The sequence below is a fragment of the Mus caroli genome, chromosome 6, assembly GCF_900094665.2.
Source record: "Mus caroli chromosome 6, CAROLI_EIJ_v1.1, whole genome shotgun sequence".
In the NCBI taxonomy this organism is placed as follows: Eukaryota; Metazoa; Chordata; class Mammalia; order Rodentia; family Muridae; genus Mus; species Mus caroli.
This window is the reverse complement of record NC_034575.1, coordinates 44,722,365-44,739,328: the sequence shown is the minus strand read 5'-3', so window position 1 is coordinate 44,739,328 and position 16,964 is coordinate 44,722,365. Positions and strand designations below refer to the sequence as shown.

The 16,964-nt window shown below is 45.8% G+C and overlaps 1 protein-coding gene across 11 annotated transcripts in view; it reads left to right on the top strand.

Annotated features, from left to right (window-relative positions):
• Osbpl3 (oxysterol binding protein like 3) overlaps window positions 1–16,964 on the top strand; it is a 166,777-nt gene that overhangs the window by 126,966 nt on the left and 22,847 nt on the right. For all 11 annotated transcript variants that reach the window (XM_029478525.1, XM_029478517.1, XM_029478526.1 and 8 more), the window contains 4 exons: window positions 4,513–4,647; window positions 5,750–5,843; window positions 9,975–10,225; window positions 12,995–13,132. In XM_029478525.1, the coding sequence (XP_029334385.1) occupies window positions 4,513–4,647; window positions 5,750–5,843; window positions 9,975–10,225; window positions 12,995–13,132 (618 nt within the window). The remainder of the gene's footprint in view (window positions 1–4,512; window positions 4,648–5,749; window positions 5,844–9,974; window positions 10,226–12,994; window positions 13,133–16,964) is intronic.

The window sequence follows — 16,964 nt, the reverse complement described above, 5'->3', positions numbered from 1 at the left end:
TGGCTACTGCCACTGCCCAGGGCTTGCTGGGCTCTTGTGTTGCAAAGCCTTGCTGGCAGAATGCTACTTAGCACTCTTCAGCCGCCTCCTTCCTTTGTGTCTCCCTCCATACCTCATTTCCCTCTATGGTCGCTATAGTGGGAACTATAGAGTGGCAAACGTTCCCCTTGTCATTTCTGAAGAAACCTGAGTTTCTGTGATCCAAAGTGCCCAGTTCCTTGCCAGCGTCTTTTTGTGTCCTGTAAAAGCCGTGCTAATCTTTACTGTGACTGTCCCTTCTTCCTTCTTCCTCTTCCTGCTTTATTTTTTCCTCTTTCAGAACACAGCTGTATACTCCTAGGAGAAAAAAGATACTGCACCACAACTGAGATCAATTAGTGAGTGAACACACGTTAGAAAGGCCTTTTACGAGATGTGACATAGTTTAGCAGCTTAATGGGAATTTGCCTCCTGGACCCTAGTTCAATCCATATTTAAATCACACACACACATACACACACACACACACACACCTACCTTGGTGGGCCTCAGCACGTATCCTGCTGACAGTAGTCTGTTTTAAGCCTGAACTCTTTGACTAGCCTGGTCCTTTCAGGTTTGCATGTTAGCAGCTAACACAGGGCCTAGTCTGTGCCACATCTGGCCAGCACTAAGCATCTCTAGCTATACATTGATTTCCAAGCCATTCTTACCTTTTATATACATTATTATCATGTGAATTACATCTGCATGATTAAATAGATAACCTGCACTGTGCATTTGTGAACCATGTCCAGTGGATATCAGTCAGGCTTTTGGTTTTGAGATGAAACCGAAATCCCAGGTCTAGAAAAATGCAAATCTGTGGGACTAACCTCAAAAGAAATGACCAGAAAGCTGAAATGTTATGGCCTGTCCACGAGGGGGATAGCAGAGCCTTGCACTTGTCCCTCCGCAGTGGTCTCAGTTTGGCTGTGTCTCTGTCTCATTTATTTCCTCTTTCCTAGAATTTCTATATCCAGTGCTTTATCCTTTTTTTTCCTGCCACTGAGTGACTCAGGCTCTTTCCCAGCAATGAAAAGCCTTTGTTGCCTTCAGGAAGTAAGAACAGAAATAAATAATGGCCACACAGGCTAAAACATACCCTAAATCCTGTGTGTGTGTGTGTGTGTGTGTGTGTGTGTGTGTGTGTGTGTGTGTACTAACTTTAAATTTTGGTTATTTAAATCATTTCAAATATTTGTTCATTGTGTGAATGGTGTGTACACATGCATGTACCACATGTACATGTGCACACATGTACCACAGGATATGTGTGGGGTAAGAGAGCAGCTTTTGGGAGTCAGCTCTCACTTTCCACGATGTGAGTTCTGGGGATTGAAGTTAGGCTTAACTTGGTGGTGGCAGGTGCCTTTATAGGCTGAGTATCTGACCTACACTGTGAGTCACTTTGTAGGTGACTCCCAGGAGCCACAGACATTTTACAGCCAATGATAGACCCCCAACAATAGGTTTAGCCCACAGGCTTCTGCTTTTCTGGTCTCCCACTGTTCACTTACTTTCTGTTGCCTTCTTTGGCTGCACAGAGGAACTACTGCTGGTGTTGGGCCTGGATACTGAACCCTAAGGTCTTCTTGTCTTGGAAATCACCCCTCAATTTACTCAGGGCACTCCTACTATGTATTCCTAAATGTGACATTCTAATATCACCAGTGTAATACACAATCTTATATTATTTTAGATTAGAAATCAAAGGCTGGGGGCTCACAGAGACTGAACCACCAACCAAAGAGCAGGGGCTGGACCTAGGCCTCCTACACATTTGAAACAGATATGCAGCTTGGTATTCCTGTGAGTCCCCTAACAATTGAAGGGGGACCTGTCCTGGACTCCTTTGCCTGCCATTGGATCCCCTTCCCCTACCTGAACTTTCTGGTTGGGCCTCAGAGGGAGGGGATGTGCTTAGTCCTGCTGGAATTAGATGTCCCAGGGTGGGGTGGTACTCAAGGGGGGGTGTCTCCCCTTCTCCTCAGAGAAATAATGGGGGAAGGGATTTGTAAGGGCAGGACTGGGAGGAGAGGAGGGAGGAAGGCTGAGATCAGTATGTAAAGTGAGTGAAAAAATAAATTATTAAAAAAAAATCAAAGACCAAGTGAGAGTAATAACTTCTATATCCAAGTGGTATTTAAGAATGAATGTGAGGTAGCACTCAGAAGACAGGGGCAAAAGGATAGTGTGAAGCCAACCCAAGGTATCAGGTACTGAGTGAGTTTCAGGCTTGTCTAAGATAATAGTAAGGCTTAATAAATAAATCCCATTGAAGGCATCTTTAAAAATATAATTAAAAAAAAAACCTAAGAGAAGATAACTTATTCCTTTATTTATATGTGGATTTTTTGCTAATATAAAATATTATAATATATAATATAAAAATATTAGGATGGAGCCCTGGACATTATTTACACACCCTTAACCTTGTTTCATTCTATGGAGTAAGGGATGGTAGTTGTAATTTAGAAATAGGGAAAAGCAAAGCCCAGAGCAGTTAAATAACTTCCACCAGAAACACATCTTATAAAATCAGGATTTAAATCCACGTCTCATAGGCCAGAGCATGTGTTCTTACCACAGTTTCATACTTCTGCATAACCAAGAATATGTTGCTGAGCCCGAAGGCCTGGTGCTCGTGGAAGGTCCTTTCCTTAAAGTGAGGTGGAGACTCGTGGATCATCTGTCTCAGACATGGACATGGCTTTATAGTTCTCCTTTGAAAAGAAATAACTATATGGATAAGAAAGGCATCAAACTTCAATGGGAAAGGCAGATTATTTAATAAATTAGGTCAGCGCAGCTGAAAGCAGTTTGAAAAGAAGCTTAAGTTTTATTCCGTTGTGTGCTAAAATTCAAGTTAAATATGAAAGCTGAGACAAAATTTGATTCAAATATTTATCAAACTGCTAGGATAAGGATTTTCTAAACTAGAGAGTAATAAATTTTCAAAAGTGTCAACTGAATTTGACTTTTTATAGTGAAATATTTATAAAATGAGGCATGTAAAATAAATAAATGAATGAATAAATAAATAAATAGATAAAGCCTTCAATGAGAATGACAGGCTTAGCTAATGCCAAATCAGCGTCACTGTCTTTATTCTGTGAACTAAGACCTTGTAATACCGAGTAACGTAAGACATCAACAAACAGGCAGGAACAGATTATCCACACTCACCAGCACACAGAGCTGTGGGGTTTGTTTCTGTGGAATTTTAAAAAAACTTTTCTTTTTCAAGTCAGTCGTGAGGTGTTTAACTACTAGGATATATTCAGGGATGTCATCGGGTGATGTCATCAGGTAAGTGAGTTTATAGAACGTAGACACAGGCTAGGTTAACGCTGGTTGTATACCCGAGGCCCTGTGTGAGAGCTATAAAAATACCTGTCCTGGTGGGTCTCCTGGGCACAGGGTGTGTTGATGAGTTGATCAGAGCATCCTGAACTCATGAGACCTTTGGTTTTGACAGCATCTGCCTGGACTGCCTTTCAGCTCTGTGGCTCCCTTGCCAGATGCATGACAAAGAGTCACCCCAGCCGGCCAGCGAAGTACCTGGGCTGATGAGGAACTCAATTCCAGGAAATTACCTTTGTCCTAAGTTAGTCCTCACCAGGGTCTAGCTCCCCCGAGTCAGGGTTGAGGTCACCTTCCCCTCCACTTGTGTAGCCCAATGTCTGTTGGCGGTTCTTGTCCACTGTGTACACGCCCACAGGCTGGAAGCCGGGTCTGTTCTCCTTGTTCCTCTGCGATTGACTCTGTGCAAATATTTGCTTAATTCATTGAATGGGGTTGAAATTTTACTTGCAAATGGAATAGAAAGCACACTCACTGACTCTCCGGATCCTTCCCTGAGCATGAGTCCGGACTCAGTGGGGTGAAGAGTGGGGGAATGTGAGAAAAGAGGAGAGTGTTGCTCTGCTAAATTGTTAGTCATACTAGGGCCCGAGGCTTCCTTTTCTTTAAGAGTCATTGTGAGTGAAGAGAGACAAGAAAATTATTCCCACTCCTCCATGAATAAGGGATGGTCTACCACCATGGGCACCTCTGGCCCAAAAGAGAGTTGTTTGTTGACGGCCCCTTGGCAGCAGCCTGTTGGCCTCTGAGTATGCAGTGAGACACCCCGCCTGAAGTCAGCCAGCATTGAGCAGTTTAGTGTGGAAAGAAGCCTGCTGAGCCATAGAGACTAAAAGGGCGTGCCTCAGTCTTGGGGCCCTCCATCTCCTCAGCAGAACACAACTGGTTTGTGCTTGAGACTTGTGGCATGTGCCTGAGCAAAGTTCTTCCCTGTAAGTGAAGTCTCCATCTGGGAGAGAACTTTGCTTCTCGCCTTGTTTCTGTGAGGCTCACTGCTCATTGGAAGCTCCGAGTCTCCTGCTTGCATGGGCCTGGGACCCAGTGTTCATGCACTGAAATCCTTTGTGTAGCTTGTTTCGCTCGAGTCGGTTCTAAATCCGTGCAATTTTCTTTCTGCCCTGCCACTAGGAAAACTCCAGGGATGAGGGCCGAGCCCTGGTGCACCAGCTCTCCAATGAGAGCAGGCTGTCCATCACAGACTCCCTTTCCGAGTTCTTCGATGCCCAGGAAGTTCTGCTGTCTCCTAGCTCTTCAGAAAACGAGGTAGGAACACTGTGTTCAATCATCTCCTTTATTGGCTCACCACACAGAATAGTAAAGATTTGTCAACAAAAATGCTGGACTCCACGGCTCCTCCCGCCATTACTTTGAAGGTCTGCTTGTGACACACCCCCAAACACAAAGTGATCTGCTAGGAGGAGAATGTGGAAATGTGCCTTCCCTCTGTTTCTGTCACTTAGACTTTTTGCGACTTCCCATTCCTAGTTGTGAGTTCTACCTCCGCTTACACATGCTTATATTCTGTGTGGGATTTTTAATCATTCTAATTTATGTTATACATTGTATACTGTTACTGTCTGATGTGTTTGTTATACTACTTTAAACTTATAAACATTGTTTTAAATGGATGCATAAAATACCTTACTTTCTGGAATAGGCAAGCCCCACAGCTATCAATTGTAACCCATTAAATGTAGAGGAGTATTATATAATATATTTATATATGGTGTATGATTTATAAAAATTATGGTTTTGTTTATGTATTAATTCCCATGGAAGTGTGTGTTTTGACAGTGAGTTCAAAGATTAGCTGTCCACCCTTTTACTAAAGTATTAGCATGCTATGGAAATCAGAATTTTTATGACGACAGCAATAGCCTTGGAATTTTCTGTTTGTTTTTCTTGTGAGAACCAAGAGTACAGAAGGATTTCCTTCCTCCCTCCTCTCTGCCCTCTTTCCTCCTGTCTCTTTCTTCCTTTATTCCTGTGCTGGGTATTGAACTTGGGTTCCCTTCATCTCCTCCTTCCTAAGCAAGCACTTGACCTGAATCCTCAGCTTTAGCTTGCTTTCTTTCTTCTTTCTTTTCTCTCTCTCTCTCTCTCTCTCTCTCTCTCTCTCTCTGCTTTAGCTTGCTTTCTTTCTTCTTTCTTTTTTCCTTCTCTCTCTCTCTCCTCCCCTCCCCTTTTTCTTTGAGCATTACCTAGGCAAGATTGGGAGGGGTTCTATAAAAATAGAACCCCAAATTATTTCTGTGGATTGGTAATGTGAGGGAGGTGTGCTTGGCCATTTGGAGCAGGTTTTTTCAGAAAGGCTGCTCTCTTCTTTGCCCCGTCTTTCATGTGTGCTATCTCTTCTTTCCCACAGATTTCTGATGATGATTCATATGTCAGTGACATAAGTGATAATCTGTCCTTAGACAACCTCAGTAATGATTTAGACAATGAAAGACAGACCTTGGGTAAGTGTTGCATTAAAGGATCTCTGGAAGCCTGCGTGTGTGTGCGTGTGTGTGTGTGTGTGTGTGTGTGTGTGTGTGTGTGCATGATTTCACATGTGCATGTACGTAAGCCCGGGGTCAACCTTGGGTGTCATTCATGGGTATTAGTTTTTGATACAGGGTCTCTTGCTGACACTTGGGCTTGTCACTTAGTCTAGACTTGGTGGCCCAAGAGCCCCAGGGATCCACCTGTCTATGCCTTCCCAGTGCTAAGATAAGTATAATGCCTTGTGTGCATGCACATTCACACACGCACACACACACATGCACATCACATTGTGGCATTGAATGCTACATAAATAAATGAATGTAGTTTTTAAGGAAAGGTATATTATAATGTGAATGTAAGCTGTGGGGTCCCTGGAGTGTCTGGCTAATCCTCAGCAGCCTATGACTTCAGGAAGCAGCATACAGTTGGGTTAGGAAGATGCTTATAGTCCACTGGGTACACAGTCCTCTGCACAGGTGCCTGAACATCACACAGTCTCAGTGTTGGTTTCTGGTTTGCCACATTCAATACTAAAGTCGCCATCCACCACCCATTTTCATACCTACGAGGACAGGGACTGTACCAGGTGCCTTTATTTTCGTGTCTCAGCTCAGCTAATGTTTGTGAACTATGCTGATAGATCATCTAAACACTTCAGGGATTAAGCAGCAGGTGGGTGGCTCCCCACCATCTACAAAGCCTCCCTTCAGCATTACATGTTGAAAGGAAGAGACTGTGCTCTGTAGAGATTCATCCCTTGATAGGAAAACCTGAAACCCCATGAGTTTGAAGTAGAAGGTCAAGGATACGAGTGTGAGTTATTTTCTATGCAATCAGAGAATGAGAAGGAAAATGAAGAGACGTCACACACTCACTCTCTTGCTCCCTCTGTGAGCACTGAAATGGTGCTCCAGCTACCTAGGAGGATGACTGATGCTGAGGCCCCTCCCCCATCTCTCCGAGGCAGAGTAAGGAGGATGCAGAGGTAAAGCCAGAAGGAGGGTTGGTCCAGAACATAGACGACGATTATGGTGCATCAGCCGCAGCCAAGATGAGCATAGCTAGGCTGTCAGGCCGCTTCTCTAGCTTAGTCCATACTGTTTGGCTCAAACACAGCACACACTGGGCAGACCTTCCTTCATCTGAACTTGAGCACTGGAATCAGATGTCCTCAGTTCTCCTCAGACAGTCTCTGATGGTGACAGCGTCTAGACATCTTGAAAAGATGTCTGCAGAAATAACCTTTACTTATGTCCTATGACTGCTTGCATAATGAAAGAAGAAGAACGAACACACATTCTGTCCATGGGTGTAGCTCAGTTGGTAGAGCGCTTACTTAGGATGCATGAGGTGCTGAGCTCTATCCCCAGCACTGCATAAAGTCAGATATGATGGTGCTTGCCTGTAAAGCCAGGATTAGGGAGGTAGAACCAGGAAGATTGGAAATTCAAGGGCATTCTTGATTGCATAGAGAGTTCAAGTCCAACCTATTTGATAGATGAGACTCTGTATCAGGGGAGAAAATGAAAATGAAAAAAAAAAACAAAAAACTACACCAGGCGCTCTTCAGTTATTACACTAGAATTTCCCCAGAGTGCACCGGGGACACTAAGTGGTCAGGATGCTTCCTATCAGTTTCATTCCCAAAATAGCCCAGGTCATGTGGCAGGACCTGTTCCTATGCTGAAGGCCCCAGAAGACGCTGAGAATGTAGACTGAAGGGCGTTTTTGAGTACCAGCCCCCTCTCTAGTCCTTGCTGGTTGTGTGTGCTCATCCCTCTTCTGTGCCTTCTTTCTCACCTATAAAGTGGGCATAATAACATCGTTGACTTCAAGAAGTATCCTAAAAGCTCAGAAGAGGCTGAGGCAACCCGCAGCAGCCGAGTGGCTGTGGAGGCAGAGTCTCTGAAATGTCAGACTAGTACATCACAGAAAATCTGAGACTCTCCTGCAAGGTTGTTTCTAAAGATGCAGTCATTTTCTGCTATGCACCTGTGTCAGATTTTTGCCCATTTAACCAATTAAAGTAAGTGTGGCACTTAATTGGATGCTTAACTTACCGTGAGACTTCACAGCATGGTCCCTGTTTCAGGCTTTTCTGTTCATCAAGGCTGCTTCCTTGTTCAGAGGATTGGCTGTGCAGTGAGTGAATGCGTGTTTATGTTCAATAAATGAGCACACACCAGAAAGTGGTGTGTTATCCATTCATCAGTACAGTGAAAAGATGCCATTTGAAAGCAAAAGGACAAGGAAGAGCTGTCAGACCTTGAGGCAGAGAACGTAGGCAGTAAACGTACACACTTCATTCACGGAAACCTCCCTCCAAGTCCGCGTGAAACTGGAAAAGCAGACATAAAAACAAAAGAAAGGAAAGAACTGCCCACAGAAGCATTCTAGAACTCACCAGGAAGTTCTCCTGTGTCAGTTAATTGGGAGGCAATAGTGTCCCCCTAGCAGTTTGACACCATTTAAAACAGTGATGCTGGGTATGGAGGCATGCATGCAGAATCCCAGCGCTTGGCAGGCTGAGGCAGGAGAATCACACATTCAAGTCTAGCCTGGGGTATATAAAAATGCCCTGTCTGAAAGTTCTGTGGTAGAGGGCAGTAAACAAATAACGGCCAGCTGGGGCAGGGATCAGGAGATGAGCGTCCACAGATGCTCTTGTCTTGTGGGAAATGGTGTGCAGCTGAGCTGGTCGGGCGTCTTGTCACGGAGACAGTTTCCTGGGGTGGGGTCTTGTCACGGTGACAACAAGCTCCTGAGGTGAAAAGCTTAAGGAGGGCAGGTTTCCTTTGGCCCACGAGTTCAGAGGTTTCGGCCTTTGGTCCTTTGCCCCATTGCTGTGGTCTGAGGAGCGGGAGGATGTGATGGAGCAGGGATGCTCACCTCATGGAGCCCAGAAGCAGAGGTGGGAGGAAGGAGCTGGCTCCAGGGCCTGCTCTCTCCCACCCCACCTATTGTCCACCCACTATAGAGCAGGAGTCCTGGATCAAACCATTCCTGATCCAACCAGCTCTCATCACAACTGGATTCATCAGCTGGGGAGTCGGGGCTCCAGCACATGAGTGAGGGTGTAGATGTTCCACATCTACTCAGTTGCCTTTCAGATAACATTCACATCACACTAACCAAAAGTCTAAATGCGTTTAGAGCCTCTCAGGGCAGGTCCTCACCTGCATGTGTTGATAAAATGATTGGAGGTCTGGGCGGGCGGGCGGCAGTTTGTGATATTCACTCCTCTTGGTTGTTGTTGGGTTTCTTTGCATTTGTTTGTTTGTTTGTTTTCGTATCATAGCTGAGCACTGAGAAAAACTTAATGGCCCAACAGTAATGACTGATTTGAAACATTTTATGATGTTTCTATAACATGGAATATTTTTACAATTACTAAAAAATGATACTATTGAAGAATTTAAATAACTAAAACGTATTTCAGACAGCTGAATAAGCAGAACATGAAAAGGCCGTACAGTATGAGGAACACAGGTGAAGAGTACACTAAGATAGTTCCAGATGTTCATGGATGCTATCTGGCTTGGTAGAATAATAGATGGAAACTATTTTTTCTTATATATTTAGAATAAATACAGGTTAGCCAGTAGATAGTGCACAGCAATCCCAGTACTGGAAATGTGGAAACAGTTCGTTGTGAGTCTAAGGCTAGCCTGGACTACAGAATAAGACCACCGCATCCCAAACAACGGTAAACACACAGAGTTGATTTTTAGAATTGGATGTGTTTAAGTTTTTGAGGTTATACCAATCTCACCTCCTACTGGCATAGAAACCCCATTTCCATTCATATTCTGAAAAGCCATGCAGAGCTAGCTTTTGAGTGGGAACTTGAAGGTCTCCCCAGGAATGGTTTGATTTATTTAGCAGTGCTGGGACTTGGTGCACAACACATACTCCACTGCAGAACTGCACCCCAGTCCTGAGTCTTGCTGTCTAATTGTTCAAAAATCCTTTGCCAATTTCTCACTCTCCACCATACGCTGGGTAACTGTGTTCTGATAGGGAAGGCTATATTCATGGATGACTTTAAATGGTGAAATAAAAACAGAAGCTTCCCAGAGTCAACCAGGCTTCCTTCCTTTCAGGGCCCGTTCTCGAGAGTAGTGGCGAAGCCAGATCCAAAAGGAGGACCAGTCTGCCGGCACCAGGTCCCAACACCAGTAGCGTTAGCTTGTGGAGCATCCTGCGCAACAACATTGGGAAGGACCTGTCCAAGGTGGCCATGCCGGTGGAGCTGAACGAGCCCCTGAACACGCTACAGCGGCTCTGCGAGGAGCTGGAATACAGCGAGCTTCTGGACAAGGCCGCACGCATCCCCAGTCCCCTGGAGAGGATGGTGAGGGCCCCACCTCCTGCACGAGTCTCCCGAGCCATTCTGAGCCCAGAGGCCTAGAGCCCAGGCCTCATTTTGATTGCTCCTTTGAGATCATGGCCATCTCTCAGAAAATATGCAGCCCTCCCCTGCCTGACTGTGAGCAGCCACCGCATCTGAAACTGTCTTTGGGGAAGCGAGGGGCTCCTGCAGCTGGTGCCTGGGGGCGGGTGTTTCTGTTCTTCTTGTGCTTGCTCTTTCTCTGGAAGCTTCCGTCTGATGGTTCTGATAGGCCTGGCTGGAAAACATGGCTTTAAGCTGTGTTTATTTTTACTACCCTCAGAATTTAATCTCCTGAGTTGTTTCTCTCATCCCGAGTAAATTTCCCTTGAGAATGTTTTTGTTTATTTCTGGAATTGGCCCATTCGTTCCTACGCTTTTGGAAAATATCATTCACAGGAGGACATTTTATATGAAATACCAGAAAAATTCCTCTCTCCCTTCCTCTGTCCTCCCTCTCTCCCCCACCTAGGGTTATTTAAATAAACAACGATGTTTGTGAAACTCCTGAAAATTCTAGTTCTGGAGACTTTTCTTCCAGCTTCCTCACATGTGAGCTGATGATCACAGTGTAGAGAGCTGGGACTCCAGTGTCCTTGCCCCATGAAGATTTTTTTTGCTTGCTATTTGCTGCCTGGCTAAATTGGAGAGGAACCTCCCCCCGTGGGTGGGGCTTCACAGCATCCCACACTACCTGCAACAGAGGATGCAGACCCCTTCAGACTCCACACAGCCCCCAGTTCTGACCCTCATAGAGTTTCTTAGCTGCCATGATTTGGATATGAAAGGGGAACCCTCAGATCTTGCTAAAAGAGACATCCGGTGGTCATTTGGCCTGATCTCTGGGGTCTTCTCATCAAAGAGATTTTCTCTCTTGATACTAATGATCATAAGTGTCAAACCACAAGTCGTGAGTTTGCCCTTCTTGTTAAATTTCCCCAGAGAGTATCTGCTAAAGACAGGAGACAGGAAGCGTCTACAGCAAATGGTAAAAGTCGGCATTTATGGCAGCTTGGTTCAAAGAAGATGATTCGCTTTGAACATGAAAATATTCTTAAGTGTGTCTCTCTCCTGTGGCAGTTTAGAACCCTTAAGATGTTCAGCAGTCGATCCCTGCACTTGACTGTGAACAGATATTTGTGGGAAAGCACAGCTTCCAGCCTGCAATCCCATACTGGGGAAGCTGAGGCAGGAGGATTGGTGCAAGTTTGGGGACGACTGATTTCCTGATCTTGACCTTGAACAAAAGTTTGAGCTGAGCATAGTATAATTGCACCTGTAATATCCACACTAGGGAAAAGGCAGGAGGACTGATGCAACTCCAGGCCAGTGTGACCTATAATATAAGATCTTGTCTTAAAAAAAAAAAAAAGAGAGAGAAAGAGAGAAAGAATCAGAAAGTTTCAAGCAACACCAAATGTCCTGAGCATGACCATGGAGCTGAAGCCACAGCCCAGATGACTCCTTCTCTGCTTTGAGGTCACCACGTTCTCCTGTGTGGCTCCTGTGTAGGCTCTTCGCGTCACCAAAGGGAAGATTTTGTTCTGCCTGCCTCTCCTTACTTCCAGTATCGTGGATAACACTGTGTTTTTAGTTTGTTGTAACATATTTGTGCATGTGTGTGCTTGAGGGACTTTATATGCACCACATGTGTGTAGGAGCCCTCAGAGGGCAGAAGAGGATGTTGGATGCCCTGGACCTGCAGTTAAGGAGGTTGTGAACTACCATGTGGGTGCTGGGAACCGTGCTCTGGTCTTCTGCAGGAGCAGCAGTGCTCAACCAAGAGCCACCTCTCCAGCCCTGTATTTTAAAGGAGACTCAAGGTGTTCGGCATTCCACGTAGAAAAGTGAGCTTACTGTGTGGTGTGTTGAAAGCTAAGGAGACAGAGAGAGAAGAGGAGGCTGCTTAGTAATGTGTGTGCGGTCTAAGCCGGAGGGCCTGACTTTGATCCCTAGAACCTATGTAAAGGCTCGTGGAGTGGTAACCCTTAGCAGGGAAGTTGGCGGGACAGGTGGCTTCCTGGAGCCTACTGACCAAACTAGTGAACTCCACGTTCAGTAACAGACCCCGTCTCAAAGAAATAAATACAGGGGGGTGGGGGGGAGACAACTAAGGAAGACACCTGATTCTGACCTCTCACCCCCACATACATGCTTACTCCAACACATGACACACATGTGCACACATGCACACACATGGAGACACAGCCAGTTATAGATGAGGCTGAGCTGAGTATAGCACATCTTTCCTTCTCAGGGTGTAACAATGACTCTCACAGTTCCTTTGCTCAGTGTGAATTTTAAGTTTCTGGGTGTCTACTATATCAATTGGTGATTAGTTCAGTGTATTGTATTTTCTGAATTTAGGGGGATCCTTTGGCTTCCCTGTCCTCTCACCATCTGCCCTGACACCCTGGCGTTGAGTCAGCCCACACTGCCTGGGTGCATGGAGGATCTTTAGCGTTGGCATGCTGTTGGATGAATTTCGTCCCCTCAATCAGATCTTGGCTTTCAGGTTTCAGTCACCAGAATAAGTAGGCAGTTCACACTGGTTGACTTGCCTCTGGGCCCAAAAGAACATTATTTAAACCTACAGTTTACACCTACGTTGCTTGAGTTGTCTTTAAACCAAAAAACAATCCTTGTCTTTCTGAAATAGAGGCTTTATTTCTTTATGACAGATTTCTTGGTGACACAGAAGTAAGCCAGTCCCGTACTTCCTTCTGTTCACAGGTGTACGTAGCAGCCTTCGCCATCTCCGCATATGCATCCAGCTACTTCCGAGCAGGCAGCAAGCCGTTTAACCCGGTCCTTGGAGAAACGTACGAATGCATCCGGCAGGACAAGGGTTTCCAGTTTTTTGCCGAGCAGGTGATATGCGCCCTTTGTGTTTGTTGAGAGCATTGCTTTGCCTGCTATTAAATGTGCTTCTGAAATATTTATTTTCCCCCTTTCACTGGCTTCAAAAGGACTGAGATAATTACAGGCTTGGCAACATAAATCCAGGATCCATTTTCTCTCCACGGAAGCCCAGCTACCACCCACGGCACACGGGCCTCAGGAACTCTGAGCACCTGCCGCGTTCCATGAAGCAGCAGCAGCAGCAGCCGCCGCAGCTGTAGTAGCAACAGTACTTGTTCCCCTTCAGATCATTAGTAAAAGGATGTGCCAAGGCACAGAGCCTCTGACCAGAGTGTGCGACTTACAGGTTGAAAGTGTGTCCGAACAGTTGGCACCACCATTATGGAGCCTGGCTACCTCTCAGAGTGGACGTGGTCACATCAGTGCAATGGTCTAGAGTTTTACTCAAGAGGGATCACTCATGTGTGTATTTATTATTTAGAGCAATAAGCTGTGTCCTTTTTTTTTTGTTTCCTGTGTGTCTGGTACTATTGCAGATGCCCAGACCCCACGGTGGAATGGGAGGCTGTAGAGACAGACAAAGAGTCCCTGTCCTCATCTAGTGGATAGCCATGTTGTCCTTCTGTGGCCTGGGGTCCATGAGATCCTTCCATGAAAGTTAGCATGGAAGGTTCTGGAACCTCGCAGCTCACGTTAGAAGTGCAGTTCTGTTTCGACAGACGGTAGAACTCTGGGCAACGTACTTAGCCTCTTTGTGTGTCAGTTTCCTCTTTAAAGTGGGGTGACAGCCACCGCCAGTGATCTGTGCCAGACCAGAGAAGGGTCTGGTCTATGAAGTTTGGCTGCTCTGTGAGATTCCTGTCCTTATTGCTGTGTGGGGGCTCGCGTGTACCGGGGAATGAATACCCCCACGTGTTTGCCCATGTGGAACACTCCTTCAGCTAAAATAGAAATCGTACCTTTAGAAAGACGAAAAGCACCTTCCTCCCCTTTCAGGAGACTAAGTCATCGTTACTTTGATATATTTCTCTCTCAACTCCTAGAAAACTGAGGATAAAGAGGGGGTGGGGGAGGAGAGTTGCTGAAACATTCTCTGCCTTCTGGTTATTTTTGTCAATGGATTTGCATTATAGGACTGGGAGAGACAGCGTGGTGAGCTTGGCTTTTCTTTTCTGCCGCCCACCCTTTGTCTCTCTTTTTCTTTGAGATGATCTCACTGCAGATGCAGTCTGGCCTCAAACACACTCTCTTCTGGCCTCAGGCACTTGAGTAAAGGGATTACAGGTTCAAACCTCCACACCCAACCTCCCAGAAACGGAAGAAACTGCTTGATTTAGGCTGGGAGTGGTCATGCCTCAGGTAGGAGGGCTGAGAGTTCAAGTTCAGCCTTGGCTCCATAGAGAGGGCTGGAGCAGCTTAGGCTGCCTGTGAGACCCTACGGCAAAGAAGACAAATGCAGAAACCTAAACCTGGAACAAGTGTGTTCCCTGGAACTCAGGGAAAAACGAATACGCAGACACCCCCAAATGTATTGCCAGTGGCTTCCCAGGTGAAAAATGAGATAAATGTTGCTTAATATGGGCAGAGGGGGAGGCTAAATCGGTAGTTAAGGGATCCAGTAATCTGTCTGATTCAAATTCAGCTGGGTTATTTAAATACTGAACTCAAAATGGAATGAGGATAAATGAAAACATGATTCGGTTACCATGGTATTATATGCACTCTTGTAAAAAGAAAAAAAAATGAAGGCCCAAAATAGCCCCAAACTACAGCTGACAATCAGGGCAGAAGGAAGAGCTGTGAGGGGAGAGGGGCATGCGAGGTGGGAAGGTGAGGGGCAGCCATGGAGCCCTGGAGGGGTGGCACCAGACATGGGGTCTGCCAGCACATCTGCTGTGGCACTTGGAAGGAGGACCAGAGTCCAAGGGCAGGTACCGCTGTCCCCAGAGACATCACCAGAGAGTGCCAGATACCTTAGTCTGTATGAACTGGATCCCAAGGCAAAAGCAAACACACAAAAACGTCTGGCCGTTGTCTGCAGCAGAGGCTGTGCCTCTGTTTGCTTGGTGTGCAGCCTTGCGTATGGAGCCTCAGTCCATGGAGCCTCAGCTGTGTCCTCTTCCAATGGGAGTGGCGGTGCATGGCCTGTGGAAGGATGCTGGCACAGTAATATGCTCACCTGAGAGAATGCTTGGTTATTGCTCTCATGTTTAGAGAGAACTTTTAAACATCCTTAAATATAGAGTGTTAAGGGGAGTGACGGAGGCCCAGGAGGGAGGATAAGATCTGCTGTATCCCCCTGCTAGCACTGGAGGCTGAACACTGCTGTGAGACAGAAAACAAGCCCTCAGGCAGCCTTATGCTGGCTTTGCTGTCCTAATGACCACTGGTCCTGATGGAGACGGAGCCACATCCTCCATCTGGATTTTAGCCTTGTGACTTAAATGGCTGCTGCATTTAGTGTGCCCAAGAAAAGCTGAGCCTCTTGGGACTGGGATGCTACCGCTGTATGTATTTGCTATGTTGCTGTGACAGGTGGATTTCCCCATTAGCAGATTATGTGAGAAGTAGGATTGTTATCACAGGAGAGTATTCAGTGTGAAGATGTGGCTTCCTTCTGCCATAGAAGCAGATCAGAGTTCAGGTGAGAGTCTCCTTTTTATGGGGTGCTGGGCATACCTCAGCTCAGCTCTGCACACACACACACATACATACACACACACACACACACACACACACACACACACACACACACACACCTTCCTCCTATCCTTATGCAAGTCCTCACTAGATGACTCACTGTTATATGAAGCCCTCTAGCGTAGCATATCTAAGGCACAGCAACATCCTTGTCATGTTATGTCTGTACCTGCTTGTGTGGCTTTTCGGCTTCTGACCCAGGAGACCGTCTGCCCCATGGAGGCAGCATGAGGCTACACTTATCCAGTATGTGCAGGTGGCAAGCTTTTAAAATTTGGGAGGATTCTGTGGTTTCCTGTGACCTCTAGCAGTACAGATGTCCAAAGAAACAGTAATGATTTGAGTAGGGGTCCCAGTTTAAGATTGCGTGTGTGCACATGCATGAGCTTATGTGCATGTGTGTGCACACACTTGTGTGCTCAGGTGCCCTTGGAGGCCACAGGGAACACTGGATCCTTTGGATCTGAAACTGTGGGTAGTTATGCTCATTTAGTGTGGGTGTCGGGAACCAAACTCGGGTCCTCTGCAAGAACAGCAAGAACTCTTAGCTGCTGAACCCTCAGTCCATCCCCCTTTACAATCTTTCTTTCTTTTTCATGGCTTAAGATGTAGTAATAACAGACTGATGAGGTTATCTGAGTACTCAAGATGCTAAGGCAGGAGGATCACAATTTTGGCTAGCCTGGGATACCTATTGATCTTGTTTCAAAAACAAAGAATCAAGATTAAATAATTACCAAAGACTCAGCAGTTTGGGCTACCTCTTCCCGTGCATAGAGAGGCTTGCAGCCTCAGAGATCAAGTATCACCTGTGAATGGGCCCTTCCTATTTGTGTTCAAAAGGACAAGCCCTAGACTTTTCAAACTGCTTGGTATCTTGGAGTGTTCTCATCTGAAGATACTGAGAGCAGATGTTAGCATCAGTATACTGAGGTCAAAACAGGCTCTCTGACTTTGCTTTACAAAGAAATAAATGCAGCACAGAAAGGTTAGAAAGATTAGATATTTATTTGCCTTGAAAGTGGGTCATGTGGAAATGGACAGTCTGGGAGACTTGTTAGGAGGATTCTATAAGAATCCAGTTAGGACCCGATGAGGGACAGCCCACGGTCGGAGCAGTCAGGGTGAGAAAAAGTAGTTA